This window comes from Benincasa hispida, chromosome 11 (genome assembly GCF_009727055.1).
Source record: "Benincasa hispida cultivar B227 chromosome 11, ASM972705v1, whole genome shotgun sequence".
NCBI classification, from domain to species: Eukaryota; Viridiplantae; Streptophyta; class Magnoliopsida; order Cucurbitales; family Cucurbitaceae; genus Benincasa; species Benincasa hispida.
The window spans coordinates 46,595,716-46,615,336 of NC_052359.1; the positions used below are offsets into that span (position 1 = coordinate 46,595,716).

Sequence of the window (19,621 nt, forward strand, 5' to 3'; positions counted from 1 at the left end):
CTCTGGAATCAGCCCTTAAAGGAACTATCTATCTATTTGCCCCTGCCTCGGGGAATGAGTGAATTCCATCTTGTGTAGCTGAGTTCCCAGCTCCCAAATCAGATGAATCCCCAAAATGGTAGGTTTGAATCGGCGACCTGGCTACTCATACCCATACAAATCAAAGGACCGCCCTCAATGGCAGGAGTTCCCAACTCACTCAGGATTGAGGTCATGTTACCTATGGTCATCCTAGTGAAGTGAAGTCTCTGTCATGAACGGTATTATATAACAAGACGTTAATACTTCGTGGCCAAGTCTTATACAAACTCTTTGTATAGGACGCCCCCGCTCACATGTCCCCAACACGAATGATCAGGATCAGACCATCTGTGACAAGTCACCACTTGTGACCATTCCACAAAGCTGGCCGCATCCGTAGCGTTACCAGGATAAGGTTTCCCTCTTATATCCATATACTACAGACCATTTTGGTTATCACTCAAGACATGCTTCACTTGTATGTCACCACATACATGCTTAAGTTATGCTTAAGTTACATACAGATAACCAGGGATTTTAAGTTTATTGGTTTGTGGTAAAGCAAATAAAACATGTGATTGAGCAAAAAACAAGATGTGAAGTAAATAACATATATTATATAACACAAACATTCGTACAAGCTGTTTACAAACTATAGGACACGAGACTTTAGGGTACGAACCCCAACAACCAGAACCCCACTTCTCCTAGATTCTCATCCAGAGAATATCGAGGTCACCTTTGTGGTGGTGCCTAATTAGAGTTCGAGGGAATTCAATTGAAGATTCGTTCTTCAAAGGTAAAGGTTTCGAACCTTTATTTTTTCTTCTATTTTATTAAATCTATGCATGTTGTAATGTTTAGATGCATAATGTATATTTATTGTAAAAATTTTGCATTATGTAAAATTTTAGGAAAATTGGGACGATCCGCTTCCGCTCAAGGATCCTTAATTGGATCCTTCAGTAACATCTACAAAACGGGTCGTATTCGTAATGTCACTAGGATAAGGTATTCAACCTTATCCATCTACTACAGACCATTTAGTTTATCACTTAAACATGATCCACCTGTATGTCTCTACATACATATTTAAGCTACGGAAGATAACCTTGGATATTAGTTTATTGGTTTGTGGGTTAATGCTACTAAATGTCGAATAAAATATATCATATTTTATTAAATATATAAAATGTTTGTACATTACAATTACAAACTACAGAACCCACGAGATTTAGGGCATCAACCCCAACAGTGTAGTCATTTTCCCAGCTTTCTTTTTGGAGGAAAAAAAAACCAACATGGTAAACATATTGAGTTAGCGAAACAGGTCACTCTCACCTATACAGATCAAAGGTTTGCTGTCATAAATAGGAGTTCACAACACACTTAGGATTAAGGTCAAGTTACCTATGATCATCCTAGTGAAAAGTTAGTTTCTTCAAGAAATGGTGTTATACTGAGAAACTAATCATTTTGTGGTCCAATCTTATATAAACTCTTTATATAGGATACCTCCACTCACATGTCTCCTGAACAATATAGATTATATTGTCTGTAACAATTACATCTCATGTAACAATTACAAAGTGGGTCATATTCGCATTGTCACCAGGATAAGGCACCCAACCTTAACCATGTACTGCATATCTTTTAAGTCATTACTTGAACACGATTTACTTGTATGTCTACTACATACTATTCAAGTTTTATTGAACGATTTTGGATCTTAGTTTATTGGATTGAGTTAATGCCATCTAAATGTCAAATAAAATACTTCTTATTTTATTATATAAATAATTTATATTAACAACTTACAAACTACAAGATAACGAGATTTAGGACACTAAATCCAACAAGTTTTATCTACCTTTCTTCACTTTTCTTCCTCTTGTTTTTTTCTATTTTATCACATCCAACCCATAAAACTCTAGGAAAATCTCTTAAGTTTTTTAGGCTTAACTTGAATTAATGGCTTCATTTTCTTTGTGAGTTTCCAAGGTTATGTAAAGTTCATCAGCAAATGAACAAGGTTATTTATAATGTTTTATGCTGTGAACTACCTTTAGCTCCTTTCAAAACTCTTATAAAGTGTTGTATTTTAACTTCAATCATTTAGAACTATTATGTTTGTAATCTTGGTTTGATGCCGAACTCCTTCAAACACTTTTTAGTTGGGTTGAAGCATTGCCAACATGAAAATGTGAATTGACAAAAACTTTAACTTTATGCTACGTTAAATTCTTAAGCTCTTTGTCTAACAATGAAAATCTCTTTTAAATGTTTGTTGCTCATATTAGTCATGCCTTTAGTTTGTTAGAACGTTATGATGATGATAGTTTGGGTACTATTGTGTTGAACTAAAGTATGAATTGTTCTTAGGTGCCAATATATGTCATTAATTGTTCACATTAATAGATTGAGTGATTGCTCAACTTTTATTCTATGAATGATGTATGAAAAGAATGCTTAGATTTACATGTTGTGATTATTGTTGACATTGATACTTTGAGTTTAACTATAAAATGAATATTGTGTTTTTACTAGGTCTTGTACGAACCCATTAAAGTTGTGAAGCTACCAAGCCAAGTGATTGACGTTTAGTTAGTGACAAAACTTATTGTAATATATCTACTCGTGGCATTACCTTGTTGTATTTAGTTTCTTTGTAAAGATTTTACCAAGTTTAGCTTCTAGTTTGCTTGTATCTGTCCCGTTTGGGGATATCCGATAGTTTCCTTGTATTTAGTTTTTTTTGTAAAAACGTTATAACTTTATTCTTATATATGAAAGTTCTTATTTATGTTTGTACCAATTTTGTATTAAAATATGATTAATTGATTATGAAAATCATGTGTGTAATGACAAAGTTCAAAGAAACAACGAACTAGCAAGACATGTTTTTTATTATGAAATTCTTTGACAATAAAATGTGTTAGACATAAAACATTTGCCATGTTTCGAATATTCTTGACAATAAAATGTCATGGTTTACATATTATTGACAAGAAAAAAAATGTTACTATATATTCTTTTTTGACATTTTATAACTATCGTGAATGCCCATAACACTACATAAAATACGCAATTTTGAGTCAATTGATGACAATAATCTATCATAATATATTTGACAATGATAATTTATGAGTGTCAATAATGATTTATTATTGACAATTATTTATTGTCGTAAGAAGACCATTTATGACATTTTTAAGAAATTGTCATTGATGCTCATACTTTTATAAGCGATACAATGATTGATAATAACTGTCACAAATTTTAAATCTGATCGTTTCTAAATGTCATAAAATCTCAATTTTGTTGTGGTGAACCCAATTCAAACAATATGAATTGACTTGGGTTGATCGAGCTTTTCGAATCATTAGGGTTTTTTGTACACCTACTCATGGTGATAAAAAAATCCCCCGTTGTATATTTTGCCCAATGAAGTTTCTTCAACTCAACCAAAGTTTTGTAATTGTGTCTCCTTTATACCTTTTCCCTTTGATAATTGTTTCATCTCCATTTAAGGCTTGGCATATTGCTAATCTTCGACACCATCTTTTTTTAAAAAATAGTTTCCTACATTTTTTTAATATTCTCTAGTTGTTCATCTTAGGTATGAAAAGAGAATTTTATGTATGTGGTTTTGCGTCCATCAACTCAAAACATCTAATTTATGTATCATATGGATCTTTGAGAAGTAAAAGTTGGTTGATGCCTTAAACAAGGAAGGCAGTTCTTTGAACCTAAATCTATAAGAGGAGCTTGATCGCCATCAAATAATGAGCAACTACTTACAAAGAAGAATGGAGCTCTTTTTGCATTTTTTATTTCATAATATTGTAATTTTGTAACTGGTCTTCTAGTGGGCTTTTCTGGAATAGTTTTGTGGTCTTTTTTCCCTGTTTCAGGGTTTTTTTTTCTTTCTGTGTACAAAATCTCATGAGTTAACTAGTCCTCTTGCTACCTCTTATGCTACTCCTTTTTGTTTATCGGTTAGAGATTAATCGGTTTAAGTTATATTATGTTACAGTTGTGAGTTAATATGACACCATAAATCAATTTTTGATTTATAAGTTTATCGCAACTAAAGATAAACATGATATTATTTTTTACAGTGTACAAGAATTAGGTTTTAACAGCATCAATAATAAGGGAGGATTTGACGTCACAAATATGAAGAAGGGATGAGAACTTGAGAGAGATAGAACGAATATGATTTTAAAGAACTTTTTGTGATGTTCACTCAAGCTATTGGAAAAAGATTGACAGTAAATAGAAACCGATGGAAAAGGTTAGCAAAAGCGTACTTAAGAAAATAGGAAAATAGAAAAGTAAGAGGAGATCGAAAGAGAGAAGTGATGGGTTTTTGATAAACAATTTTCTGTCCATATATTAATGGTAATGACATTTTTTTAACTAAGAGTATTAATGAAATTTTTAAAAGTTGGGAGGTATTTTTCAAAGAAAGTACTGATGTTCTTTGACCAACTACTAACAATAAGAATATTTTCTTTTTAACTTTTTTCATAAATTTTAAAAGAACTGTGCCTAAGGCTAACATTGAAACAAATTACAAAGTATATGAATATTTTCCAATGAAATATATGAGACTAGAAATCAAGTTGATATTAAGCACAATTTTGAGAGAACAAAAAGTATTACATAAAGATTAAGAAATGACCGATGGAAACCTTTTTTTTTCCTTTAAATTGAACCTCCCCTCTGGATCTACACATGTTTCTATTGGCTATACTTTTAGAGTTGTTTCAACCATTAAAAACTCAAACTAATTAATTATAATATTATATCAATTTAAACTCTAAATCTTCATTTAATGATTCATAACTATTTTACCACTTGATTCCATTTTGAAACATATCATCTAATAAAATTATCCTATCCCACAATCCTACCAAAATGTTTGAACCCCTGTTGAACTTATAACTTATGGAATTATATGTTACAAATTTAACAAAAATTAAATGAATTTATAACATGCAATAATATATTTAACAAAGTTATTATATTATTTTTACGTGTAATTCTACATTGAAAAATCTGGGTACATCTGAAACATTTTTTTTTTTAAAAAAAAAAAACATATTTTCAGAAAAATCTAAAGATGGTTAACAAAATGACAAAAGGGTTATCAATTAGCAAAGTGGAACCCATTTAAATTTGGTTATAACAATATTATGTGAATTATGAATAATACGTTATATGATGATTGCTGAAGTAGTAAACATGGCATAAATCTAAATGGAATACCAAAAAAACTAGGGTAATGATGATGAACAACTCAAAAGACAACCATAAAAAAGGTGTATTAGCCCTCATAAAAGCAAAATATAAACTTCTTTACTGCTCCACTTGGGCAGTTTTGTTGATTCATCTAATGATTGAAACATAGTGTACAACAGAGACTAAACAACACAGGCCTGAAAGGGCCAAATAATGATAGAATTAAAGCCTCATCTTCCAACAGTTGATTATTGACAAATTAAAAGGTTACTTTTGTTCTATAGAATAACATGTTTTTTACTGCAGAAAGATGGGGCTTGACTTGCTTTACAATCAAATCATCATTCAGTTTTGGTGGCTATACACTTGACCAAGTCTAAGATTCTAAAGTAGTCATAAAACAAGATGGACTCTTTTCCCTCTAGTCCGTCTCGAGTGTACCTATTGCTACCCGTAAGGTTATTACAAGGGCTCCCTCCGACTACGAGATCGAAACCTCCAAATAAGTTCATGTAGTATTGTAACCTATCTGCATCTAGCTCTTGCACATCAGCAAGATCAATCAGAGTCCCTTTCTGGTTTGTTTGCTCCCACCAACTTCGCACAATGTTTCGGTTCACTTCTGAAATATCAACAGATACTACATTTTTAAGAGGGATACCTAGGCGATGAAGTGCCACTTCTGCACCTCCGATACCAGAAAAGAGAGAGAGAAGATTGATTCCTCCTGGGAACATGTCCTTCAAGACCGAAAGGTGGTATGCCACGGTGTCGACCTGAAACCATGAAAAGTTGTAGGCGAATATGTTGTAAGATATCACAACCGTCGAAGACTTGATTGGTTGACATCCTTCTTGTCTTCCACAACTAGCCTTTGCTGGTCATGGGCAAAGCCTACTATCCTAGTGGGAAGTGAATGGGCCATGAGTATAATTGTAACCCCAGAACTGGCCTCTGATGCCCAATTATTAAAAAATGATAAGGATGATGCAATTCGAGCAATGAGCAATTAGGTTACCTAACAAGAACACTCAAGAACCACAAAGAATACAAAGTACACTAATAGATAATATACATACATATATATATATATATATATTGATATATATAAGTAGCAATATCAATGAAGAAACTACAATATCCCATAGCCTTTCGAGAGGGCTGTTCTCTCCCAAATTCCCCAAAGGAAATTCCACAAAATTCTTCACACTTCTAACTTCATTCTCACCTACTATTTATTAATATGCCCCTTCTAATAACCATATTAATTATCCTACAATATCCTTGATTGTGGTCTTACACAATCATATGCAAAAGAAAATAGTGATCAAATAGGATAAGGCACAGAAGAGAGTGAAGAGATTTGTACCTGAAATGAATTACCAAGAGACTTGTATCTGTCTGTCCTACTGATTCCACCTCCTCTAGTATGGTTCTTAGGGAATCCCAGAAGCATTTCTACTTCATCAGGCTCGAGCGGGGCGACCTTATTTTTTCCAACCCAAACCAAATTCCATTTTCGACATTGATCTATAATAAATTTTTGCACATGTAATGGCGGAGTGCGTTCGCCATCATAATCTTCAAGAGCTTTGCGAATCCTATCGGTCAGTCGAGCACTTCCAATGCAAGTCTGTAAACAATTTAATTGCGTTCTAGTATCCCAAGAAGGCCACCACTTCCTTGTTAAAGGTAATGCTTCATGTATAGTGTGGGGAGGCAAAGGAAGAAGAGGATATCTGTTGTGTATTGGGAGATTATGAACATAACCTCTTTTTCTTGCAGCAGCACAGAAATATTTGGAATCAACAAATTCCGGTTCAACATCGTATAAGAACCGGGAAATCGTATTCCATACTCCTTTTGGAGCGAGGGCCACGTTTTCATAGTAAAAGTAGGGAGGTCCCATGGCCGCCTCTGGAATTTTTCTGTGAACTGTAGGGCACAGTTCATTTGGAACCCCAAACCCAATCATTGGGTTTGGCAAACGAATTGTCTCCTCGTCGTCATCAAAGCACCTCGGTTTCTTCTTTTTCCATGCCTCATAATCATAATGCCTTCTCTTATTGAGCTTACTACAGCCATTGAGATTCTTCGGTTTTGGCTGTTCAAATAATCAAGGGAAAATATGTTCTATTGAAATGAAATTATCAATGTGTTAAGGCCTCTAATAATGTCAGCAGAGACGTCTAAGTGGGTTTATTTTCCGTAATAATGCCTTCAGAGCTTTAGAATCAAGAATTTGACTAGATAGAAAAGTTACCCTATCCGGAAGATCTCCAAGAAGAACATCTGCAGCCTTCGAAATTTGAGCAGCAGATATAAAATCTGTCAGCTCTGCAATTGAGGAATGCACGCCTGCGGTGTCAAAAAAAAGTACCGTTATTCCAAGTAACCCAAAATTAGCAGATAATCAAGTATTATGAATCCAACTAAAAGTAAGTTAATGCAACAACTTTTCAAGCACAAAAAGATATTATGTTTCTGGCTGGAGGCAGTCTTGTTTGTAGACCTGTTTTTATAGGTCTACAAAAAGGTCATTTTTTGGCCTATTCTTGGCCCTCTTGTATTTTCTTTCATTTTCTCCTAATGAAAGGTCATTTTTTTATCAGAGAGAAGCATTAATAGACATGAAGGAAAAGATGCAGGTATACAATAAAATGAGGAAGAGGAGATACCACCATTCCAACTAAATTTACAGCAAGATTCTCATGAATGCGCTTCCCACGCATGTTAAACCAAAAATTGGCTTGAACTAGTTTCCAATTACTATGGTTATTATCTTTTCAGAAGAAATGTGAATCTCATTGATAAGTGAAATTACAGCCGAGGGACCGACTGGATAAGGGTAGGTCTCCCTCCTTGAGAAAAAACTTCTCTTCCAAGAGGACAAATGTCTTTGAACCCTTTTCCACGGCATGCTTTTAGGGTTATGACCAAGGGGGAGACCCAAATATGAAGAAGGGTTCAAATCCACCTCACAGCCTACCCTAGAAGACCATCACTCCAACTTCGAAGGACTGCAGTTAATACTGATTACTGATAATTTTCCTCTGTTAATCTTTAATCCCAAGATAGATTCAGAAATCTGCGATCCAATTAAGATTAACAAAAGACTCCCATTAACCAAACAGAAAAAAAAGGGTGGTGTCAACAAACTGAGAGGTTTTCTTTTATACTTATTATAATTTAATGGAAAGAGGAAAAGCACTCGGCCAATTAAATTTCCAAAATCATCCTCCTGGTGGTGAATTGTACACCCAAAATACTCTATGTTCCAAGTCTTGATGCACTATTATTCAACACCGACTAAACTTGGAATAGAACTAGCTAAGCAGCATGGATATGGATACAAGACACAGATACAACACAAACAAGGTGACATGCCATTTTCTTTTTAAATCTAGGACATGGACACTACAAGGACAGGTTCACTAAAACATACATTTTTTAAAATATATATCATTTATAAACAAGGAGGAAATTCAAATGCTTGATTTTTTAAAGGAAATTTTCACAGATAGAAGAAAATGTCAAACTATTTACAGAAATAGCAAAAAAAAACACTGATAAACACTGATAGACTTCTATCAGCATCTATCGGTGACAAACTTCTATCAGTTTCTATCACCGATAAACAGTGATAGACTACTGCCAGCTTCTATCAACCTCTATCAAACAAGATTAAAATCATGTTGTTTTGTGTAAATAATTTCCCTTATTTTTCTATTTTTGAAAATTCTTTTTTTATGTATTTCACTCTTAAATTTTATTACTTTTGTCATATATGTGTCTATTTTAGCATATGTAACAAGTGTTTGATGCCATTTCTAATACATGTTGGTCCTATTTTGACTTAATAAAACTAATGTGTCTAACACATCTACTGTACTAACAAGTGTCAGATACGTGTCCAAAAAGTGTCACAGTGTCCAAATATCCAACGTTTGTCCAACATAGACATGCTAGCCAAACTAAAGTGATCGTGCTTCTTTGGAAAGTAGCCCGTCCCATTACCACCATAATTCAAAGAAAGACAAAAATGAAGGATTTCCTGCATTCCTAAACTTGAAAGGCAGAGCCCCACTTAAAGGAGACGCTCTCCAGTGCTTATATAGAAATGATGTAATGTGTATCCTCGCCTTCCTCAAAACTCTAGACCCCGTGAGAGTTTCCCATCCATTCGCTGCTTGATTGAGAATCTACCATACAAGGTACAAATCAAAGCTTCCATGAAATCTCACCAATCATCATGGAAATAAGGTCCAGTAACAACCATGTTGTCTCCAAATCTTAAATCTTAAACAACAGGTCCCGGGCACTAACACAAAGCCTGAAGAAGAAATAATCTTCTGATCCCATAATAATCATTCGAGACTATGTCAGGGAAAAGTTTCGCAAACAAAGCAACGCTAGAGGAATGCAAATAATTTTAGAACAATTCAGAGAAGTCATGCTTAGATATTATAGACTTATAAGTCCTACAAGGAGGTACAAACCACATCTCTCTATTGCTGCATAAGCCTCATCTTCAGAATACCCCATGTCCACCAAGAACATCATTTTGTTGTCAACATCAGATACAGGTTTTGCAGTCGCCTACACAATGAACCAAACTATCATAAAACATCAAGTGGCAAGGAGGAATAAGCATCGACTCAAAAAAAATTCACAACATTACATTACAAGACACGTGTCCTCGAAATGACTAGAAAGCAAACTGTTCCATGAAACCAAAGAAAATCAAATCACCTCATTTTCAGAATCACTGTCTAGATCAGTAAAATCATCCAGAAAACTTCCTTCATAATCCGAAAAGGAGTCATCGGTATCAACATGCTGCTGCTTTGGAGGAGAGTTCTCAAGAGCCTACCATAAGAAAAATAAATTAGCTCAACATGTGTACATATATATTTGAAAGAGAAGGTGACAGTAGCTGGTCAGTGATAGAAGTACAAGAAAAGAAGGCCGTAATGACTTCTAGTCAACAATCTTCAAGTATCTTATAAAACAACTGGTTCAGATCTCAACAACCTCTTGAACATTAGAAATCCAGATCATTAGGCAAAGAAAATATGGATTGTTATTTAGATGACTGATAAAGACAATAGGTCATATGTTCCCATTCCATGAGGCACGTGTGAGACACTCACATACATTGACTTGACTGCAATCTTTTGATGGGGAAAGAACCATTCCATGTACACAAAATAATTAAAAAATACTAACTTTGACACCCTAGCATGAAATCATCGAAGAAACTCACCGACAATGTGAGTAGAGTCTCAAGTATAGAATCGGTATTCTCCTCTCCTGGATAGTCCATCAAAATAAAGTTATGCAGGTGCTTATTGAAGTTTTCAGATTGAAAAAAGAATTCCTAGAGTTTTTACTCAATAAAGAAAATTTATGTTTAGTTTCTTATGAAGTTTACTAAATAAAAAAATAAGAAGTTACCATTTTCCCGAATAGCTTTGGCAACCATTTTTGCAGAAAATCCCATTCCAATAAAATGATCAACTATCTTAGTGTTGGATGGACCTGCAGATGAGCTTGCCTTCGTGAGGAAAAAAAGATAAATTAGAGTTAGTTATGCAACAAAACCTATACATCCGTCTAAGCTTGATATTGTCATAATAATATTATCTCAGACCTTTTAACAAACTGAAAGCTAACACAGCTTTGAACATGAACCAAATGACATGTTAGCTTCATTTTTCTGTTGTCCATTACACACAATACTTCATTATTATTAACTACATAAAAGATAACACATGCCACATTTATTTTTCTTATAGTTCAGTATCATCAAACACTTGATGTATGTTACCCTCCTCAATAACAACTTCGCCAACAAGGAGGTTTTAGTAAACTGGCACCAAACAATCATGGAAAGACAACACAGACAAACTTTACTACAAATGTAGACTTAACATACCATATTTGCCTCTACACCAGGAAATGTCAAACTCGTATGAGAGGCTAAAGGTATATTCTCAATTTCTAGCTCATCTTCAGTGTCCCAGTCAATGTTATCAACTTCAACACCACAATCATCACCAGCCTACACAAAATAACGTACAAGGAAAGTTAAAATAAACAATAAAAAAGAACAGGAGAAAAGAAGAGGCTAATTTGTTGGATATTCAAAAGGCAAAAACACAATGGTCCCTGATCTTATGAATTATTCAATTTTCCCCTGATGTTTTAAAAATCCTCCATTATGTTTTGTACGGATTTGTTAAGAAAAAGTTTACTGACCATTACTTCTTCGTTTCATACGTAATTACATCATTGTTTCATACGTATGTTGGAACACATGTTAAAATAAAAATCAACACTTAACTCTTCTGGGAGGTTCTACACATATCTCTCTACAAATATCTAGGAGATTGTATGTGCTGGATGCTTATGTTTCCTTAGGCTCCAAGAAATTCCCCTTGGATAAGGATAGACTTCACAAAAAATATTTCGGATTTTTTAAATTAAAGCCTAGAAAAATCTCTTTGATTGGGCCCCAAATATCTCTTGCCTATAAATTGGAGGTATGTCCACACATACGAGACAAGTCATAGAAAAGTGAGAAAAGCAAGTGAGTGAGAGGATTAAGAGATAGAGTTTCCCAACTAATCTCTGTACTTTTTATAATAGTTTCTTTGTTCCAAGTGCTTGTTATCCTTTTGTGCTAATTCCTTCAACAATAGAAACGTCATTCAGGTGCTCTTTTCACATATGAAATCCAACTTAATCATGTTCAAAATTCCATCCAATCATCAACAGAATCTATTTTTTCAAAGTAGCATGACCAAGCGTTCAACTATGTTCATAAAATAATAATTCAATGGGACATTACTCTTCGTCAACAAATATTAAACAAAAAAATTTGGAGGGTCTATTGAGAATCAAAAGTGGGAGTTTCTTAAAAGATTAAACCACCTTATATACTTAGCCTATTTAAATATAGTAAATAGTAACTAACATTAGTTCATCCTCTTCAAAAAGCAATATAAAGTTAACAGTTTTTTTCTGGGATGAAAACAACTTCCATTGAGAAGAAAAATAGTGTAAATAGAATAGTTATAAAAGATCTTAAAAATTGAGGTCCAAAGAGAAACATGAAACCTAGCAAGAAGTCGAACATCTAGAAGAAAGCATTCCAAACAAATCTTACAAACTCATGTCTCTAAAGAATGTGATCCATGTCTCCCTCCACCTTTCGACAGAGAATACAACAAAACAGGCCAATTAACAAGGAAAACTTCCTTGAAGCTGATTCAAATTGTTAACTTGTTCGTGTCAAACTTACAGGTAAAGAACTAAACTTTCTTTGGGATATTTGTCCTCCAAAGAACAAAATAGAAAAACTCACTAGCGAAAGAAGGGTTCATCAAACAATGAAAGAAGGATTTACAAGAGAATCCCTCCAAAGCCTCCAAACATGGACATCTTTTCTCCTCAGCCTAAAAACAAACTCCTCAACCAAAGACAAGAGAGAGACAATATTCGTCACTTTCCTATCAAAGAATATTGGATTCAAGGGAGAAACACCAAAGAGTAATTGTTTTTAAAAGTAAAGAGAAACAAACACAACTGCATATATATACTCATACAAACCATGTCGCTCACACGCTGTGTTTGATTATGTAACACATATAAACTTTCTCAACAAAGCCAAGAAAACATACCATCCTTATGTTCTGGTGGACTATGATTTAGTGGTAGATGAGGCCTTCAAGCTGCAAACAAATACAACTAAAAAATGAGAGGCGAGAGATACGAGTAACAAACAAGTTGTTTGCGAGTATACTAAAAAAACGGTTCATTCGTTGGCATTATAAAAATAAAAATCAGTTATTCTCTCTTAATATCCAATTGTGCGTCTTCATATTCTATATTCTACAATTTTCTTCAAAATCCGAACAAAAACTTCAAATTCGAAATATGTATAATAAAATAATAATACCAATTTTGAAAACAGTTTATAAAACAAAAACAAAAAAAAATATCCTTAAACAGCTGTCAAACCATGTCCCCTTTGAGCCCTTTTGGTAGCCTAACAAACATAACAACTCAGCAAAGTTCTAACATCAATGAATCAACAAGAGTAAGACAATACAGCATTGAACTCAACAATAGTTTTTATTTTCTTTTCGCTAAACAAAAGAACTTTCATTAAGTCGAGTAAAAAGCACGGGACCGCTAACATGAAGAGGGGAAAATCCCATTTCCATTCAATGAAAATTTCCACATAATAAAAGTCAATAAATAACAACACCATACCTAGTAGCACAAGCTCAAAACCACAAAATGATGTTGAGATCTTCACTAAGCACCCCTATTAAAAAGAATTTTAAAAAAAATTAAAATTTTTTTTTAAAAAAAAAAAAAAGAAAAAAGAAAAAGAAAAGAAAAAAAAAGCCAAGAAAAGAACAAATTTCTTCAAGATTATCTTCCAAAGCTTAGAGAAAAAGGGTGAGAAAATGTAGTGGGGAGGTGAAGCCACCCTCGTCTTTGTATAGGATAACACATAAGAAGGCGTAATAGATCACAGATGATGATTGTTATTAGGGGTGTTCAAAAAACTCGTTGACCTGAAAAACCCGATCAACCCAACACGACGGTTTGGGTTGGGTTGGATTCAAATAAATGAAAATTTTATGGGTTGGACTAGTTCATGGGTTCACCTAAAACAACCCAACTCAACCCGAACTTATTATTAATTTTAAAAAGTAGGTCTTTTACTTATGATATAATTATATATACATATATTTATTTTAAATTTTATTTCATTTAATAATCTTTTTGGATAATTTATTCTCTAACAAATCCTAAAAATAATTTTAGCACTTTGAAATGAAAATTTTCATCAATTGAGATTGAGTTTTTAATCCTAATTCATTATATGAAAATAATAAAATAAAGTTTTTACCCATTAAAATATTACTTATTTTTAGAATAAAATTTTAAATAAATAATCTGAGTAACCCGAACCAACTCAACACATAGTTGGGTTGGGTTAGGTTCATTATTTAATAAGGGTTATTTAGATTGAATAACTTTACCATCCAAACAATTGGGTTGGGTCTTAAAAGTGCTTCAACCCAACCCACAAATACCTCTAGTTGTTATGCCCAAGATAAAATACAACCCTTGAATTACAGAAATTAGATAATGAATCCAATCCAAGATTCCAAGCCAACCATCAAATATTTAAGTTGGGTTGGTTCTAATTGTTTAAATCATTTATTTGCAATATTGTACAATAAATAGTGAAAATCTTGGTTTTCCTTTTTCTAAGAGATAGAAAGGAATTATATCAGAGCAAAAAATTTTAGTATTTAAAATATCCTTTTTTGGTAGAAGTATTAAAATATCCATAAACATCTATTTACTTGTTGCGATTAGTGGCTTAACCTATTTAACTTCATACTCCAAAAATTTCAGGGAGTAAAACATCTAATGGTAACTAGAAAGTAAAATAAAAATAAATGGATACGTGCACACATGATTTATTATAAGTAGATATATTTTAATTAACAATAAGTTCGGATTAATTAGGTTCAAGTTAAATTTAAAGGGATTAATGGTTCAATTTATTCGAACCTAAACCGCCAAAGTGAGCTTAGTTCAATGGTAATTGGAATGACCTTCCTCCCTAAAGGTTGAAGGTTCGGTCCCCTCAAAAAATTAAAATACTATTCAATACACTTTATATAAATTATTTTAAGGGGAAAATTAGTTCCCCAAAACCAGCAAGTTATATCAATTTTCACTCTAACCTTTCAATTTCATCCATTTGGACCAAAAACTTAGACAAGTGTTGTAAATTTTACCCTCTTGCTAATGCACCCACTAATTTTAACAACAATAATATTGTAAAAACTCCAAAAACTCACTAATTAAACAAAAATCAAGTTTTGCACAAAATTAAATTTGATGAATGCACAAAGCCAACCATTATATAACTCCACCAAAACTAACAAATTTCTCCAATGCCGTATATGTCTAAATCCAATCAATTGCTTACCAAATATACTTTTTATAATTCATTGGATGTACACAAGAATATTTTTTTTCAATGATTTCTACCACGAAAAATGCCACAAGGTATAAATTGCAACAAATTTTAAAGTTTAGGTGAAAATTACACCTTATCCAATTTTAGGGTTAAAAAATGGAACCACCTTGCTAAGTTAGGGGTTAAAATCTATACTTTTTCCCTTACTTTAATTAAACTTATTTGTATAAATATAAAAAATAATAAAACAATAAAACTCTCTTCATTTCCCCCTTTTTTAATTTCCGCTTTCTTCTCCCACCAGAAAACTCCATCTTCCCAACCCCAGCCGTAACAAAGCAAACGTCTAATTTTCAGTAGAAATGATGAAAACAAACGAAAGAAAAACAAGTATGAGCCTCATTTCCTAAGCATTCGATAATTCTACCCACTCGAAGACCACGAAATCTCACATGCAAAATGAATCCAACTCTTGTTCCTACTTTTACAAGCAATCAAAACACACAAACTACAAAACCGTCGAAAGGCAAAAAGAGGAACAAAATTAAAATTAAAATTACTAGATCTAGAGAATTCAGAAATGAACATTAGAGAGAGAAGAAAAGGGGAAAAAAATCGTACCTAAGAAAAATGAGGTTCTTTAGATGAAATTAACTCAGAGAAATGCCGAGTTACAATGCGAAATCTCTCTATCACGCTTCTGAGAGTGAAGAAGCGCAGAGAGATGGTCGCCGGAGAGAATCAGAGAATCATTTATAGAACCGCCGAAGACGGAGAGGAAATTGGCGTCTTCCGCCGTAGAATCTCCGGATTGGCTATTTCGCTTTCACTCTAACCAGAGTACATGCTGATGATCTACAACTTTGGTTGAGTTATGTTAGGGTTCGTTTGATAATTATTTTATTTCGTTTTTTTTTAATAAATAAAATATATTTATGTGGGGTTAAGTCTGTCAGGTCTTGTCAGCACATCCTTGAATAATAAAGACGGTTTCTTTATATAACAAAATAATTTATTTATTTATAAATATAGCAAAATAACAAAAAAAAAAAAATCATGATATAATTGCAAATCATATTTACAAAGGTCAATTTCCGCTTTTATTTGTTTTTCTTTCCTAATGGAAATTTTTTAATTATGGTAAAGTTATATATTTATTGCATTGATTGTTTTCTTTTTTTAATTCTTTCTAATATTTAGTTTCATATATAACTCTATAGTTGCAAATCTATAACTTCATGTCAATGGTAAAAAAATCAGAGTAAATATAATATTTTATTACAACCCTGTAATAAACTATTTTAGAAATATCCTTTGTCCAGAATTGTAGAAATGTTTATTACAAAACTGTAATAAACTATATAGAAATATCCCTTAATATATAAGCAAATGATTAAAGAAAAAATAGGAAATTACTCTACGATATAACTAATATTTCACAAATATCCTCAATTTTAATAATATGTCATGAGTGGAGTTTATCAACCGTTGTAGACATTTTTAACCTCCTTGATAAATTCTCTTTTATCTTTTAATTTCATAATATTTGGTAGAGATAAATATATTATTTCTAACAGATCTTTTCAAATATAAAAAAATATTTAAAAATATTTACACTTTATAAGAAAAAAGTTTTAAAATAGTATGTTGAACTAGAAAATAAACGAAGTGTAAAAGCATTTAAAAAGCACTTCTGAAACTTTTTTACTATAAAGTATAAATATTTTTTAGATTTTTATACTTACAAGAATTTTCTTCTTACTTACTACTTACTATTAATTGTATAGAGATTAGATTCTTTTAAATATCATTAATTATATTACCTCTCATCAATAAATTTCTAAAATATTTAATTCTTTTCTTATTAACATCATTTTCGAATTTTGACTTTTTTTGTTATTTATTAATTTTAGTTAATATTCATTTAATGTGGGATATTTCAAAATAATGTTTCATTCATTTTAATAGATTTCATTTAATTTCTTTCATATTTCTAATAAAAAAAAATTGATCACCTCTCCATTGAGATCTCGAGTATATATTGAATATACCAGTAATATATCGTAAAATGTAAATATACATCACATATATCGTGGATTATTTTTTGGTGTGTTACAAATATACTGGAAAATGTAAATAAACATCACATATATTGTTCGATATATAAAACAAAATATTATAAAAATTGTCTTGTTTATACACTTGTCAAATATACCCTGGTTTATTTATAGAAAAATCAAATATGTAGTGTTGTATATATCAACTATAACTGGCTTTCTCCTTCAAAGCTTTCATTTATGAAGTCAACGATTTTCAGATTTTTTTTGAAACTTTTTTTACTTGCGTAAAGTTTTGAAAAGAGAATCATTTTTAGAAGTCCATAATCGCAAAAAACTTTCATTGCATATTTCTTTTGGCATTTATGTTATTATTTTTTAAAAAGTGATAAGAATGACTGAAAAGGTAAATTAGGTTAGATTTTTATAGTCTATTGATCTATTCAATTAAAAAATGAAAAAGTTTAGACAATCGTGCAATTAACCTATTTTATTTAGGCTACCTGAATAGAAAGCCCATAATTAAACTTACCATACACAAAGATTTCGTGTACCCCTCTAACAAGCCCGACAATGTAATTTTATGTTACATTAGGTGAACAAACTATTACACATATGTAATAATTATAATTTCAAGGGACACGTGTTCCTTGTCCCTACATCTACGTTATTAAATTAATATACAAATACAAATTGTTCTATTTTTATTAAGATACATATATATATGAATTATTTTCAAGTAAATTCAATATACTTAGAGACACAAGTATAAATACTACTACTGATTTTTCACACACACGTTAGCAAGAATCTTGCCACTAATTTTTATTCAAGTGAGATGGATTTATTAAAATACCCATAATCCTTTTACTTTACCTATTAGTTTTTTAAGGTGTATACTTATTGAAGTTATTTTAAACAACAAAATCGTTGAAAATATTTATAAATAATAACAAGATATCACAGTCTATATGCAATAGATTGTGATAGATCGCGGTAGACTACTATCTATATTTATTATATCAAATAAACATAGATAGTAGTCTACCGCGGTCTATCACATATATATAGTGAGATTTTATTATATTTGTAAATATTTTGATTATTTTTCTATATTTAAAAACAGTCCCACATGATTTTACTTTGGTTGTTCAAGACATTTTCAAATTTTCAAATTTAGTTTTTATATATTTAATAAATCTTAAAAGTAGTATTTATCAATAGTTTTAAGTAATTTGTATCTATCTGTGTGTATATTTCAAGAGAAAATGTACAGTGTGACTATTATGTTTTTCAAGTCTGACTATGTTTTGCAAATTTTAAAGAAAATAATTATGGAGACTAAATAAAATAAAACTGTGAACTAGTGATCAGACTGATTTTAAGTTTTATAGGAAACTTCACAACATTTTTAATGTAATTAAAATGAAACAAAAATAAAATTCTTTTATATGGAATATTCTTAATTTTTTTCATCACCATATCTAATTAAAAAAATCATCTAAACTGACCATGGAATAAAAGAATACATCGAACCTACTAGAATAGAATTTTATTACCGAATATATATAATGATCAAGAAATTCATCAAACACTGAAGTTTGGATTTGGTAGCATTTGGTCATGAGTTTTCAACCCTACATTTTAATTAATGAGGTTTATATTTGATACCATTTTAGTCTCTATCGCGAATTTTGTTTTCAATAGCTAATGAAAACCAACATGGAACTTATTTTTCTTTTTATTTTCTTTTAATTTTAATTTTATTATTTTTTATTTTTTTTGTAATTCTCTCCTTCCTTTGTCCCTCTTCACGTTATAAGGAATGGAAAAGAGAGAGAGAAAATAAGAAGAAAAGAAAGAGAAAAGAAAAAGGAAGAGGACATGACAATGGAGATAATAGGGGTGAGCATGATAGATCGAAAATCGAACCAACCGACCAAACTAACCAAACTATAGCCTAACTTGCTCGCTAGCGTCCAATTATGTGTAAACTGATAATGTGTAATCTTTGTTGAAGTGAATGTTGTAAAATTGAATTATATTCTAGTGGATCTTTTTTCACCAAGACGCAAAGCCTCTCAAACGTAGGTGTGGTTGCATCAAACTGGGTTAAGAAGTTTTGTATTCTTTCTCTCTTTTTATTGCTCTTTTACCTATTGTCTTTATTATTGTCAATAACTTTATTTCTAGCTAGTGCTTTATTTGTGATTCACCTATTTTTCAATTGGCATCAGAGCCAGTTGACTGCTTGTTCATTGAGTATTCAATGGAGTCG

The 19,621-nt window shown here is 31.8% G+C and overlaps 1 protein-coding gene across 6 annotated transcripts; it reads right to left on the reverse strand.

Moving 5' to 3' along the window:
• Window positions 1-5,365: 5,365 nt before the first annotated feature.
• On the reverse strand, window positions 5,366-16,161 carry LOC120090989 (DNA (cytosine-5)-methyltransferase DRM2). 6 transcript variants are annotated; one of them, XM_039048739.1, is made up of 11 exons: window positions 15,908-16,161; window positions 13,549-13,603; window positions 12,954-13,004; window positions 11,207-11,332; window positions 10,726-10,825; window positions 10,535-10,581; window positions 10,021-10,137; window positions 9,768-9,867; window positions 7,532-7,626; window positions 6,638-7,372; window positions 5,366-6,044 (listed from the first exon to the last, which is right to left on the reverse strand). In XM_039048739.1, the coding sequence occupies exons 3-11, from the start codon at window positions 12,954-12,956 to the stop codon at window positions 5,610-5,612; spliced, it is 1,758 nt and encodes a 585-aa protein (XP_038904667.1). In that variant the 5' UTR covers window positions 12,957-13,004; window positions 13,549-13,603; window positions 15,908-16,161; the 3' UTR covers window positions 5,366-5,609. The 6 variants fall into 6 exon arrangements, with proteins under 6 accessions (XP_038904667.1, XP_038904669.1, XP_038904670.1 ...); XM_039048738.1 differs by lacking the exon at window positions 13,549-13,603 and having other exon boundaries at window positions 5,610-6,044; XM_039048741.1 differs by lacking the exons at window positions 12,954-13,004; window positions 13,549-13,603; window positions 15,908-16,161 and adding an exon at window positions 12,638-12,654 and having other exon boundaries at window positions 10,726-10,809.
• Between the last annotated feature and the right edge of the window lie 3,460 nt (window positions 16,162-19,621).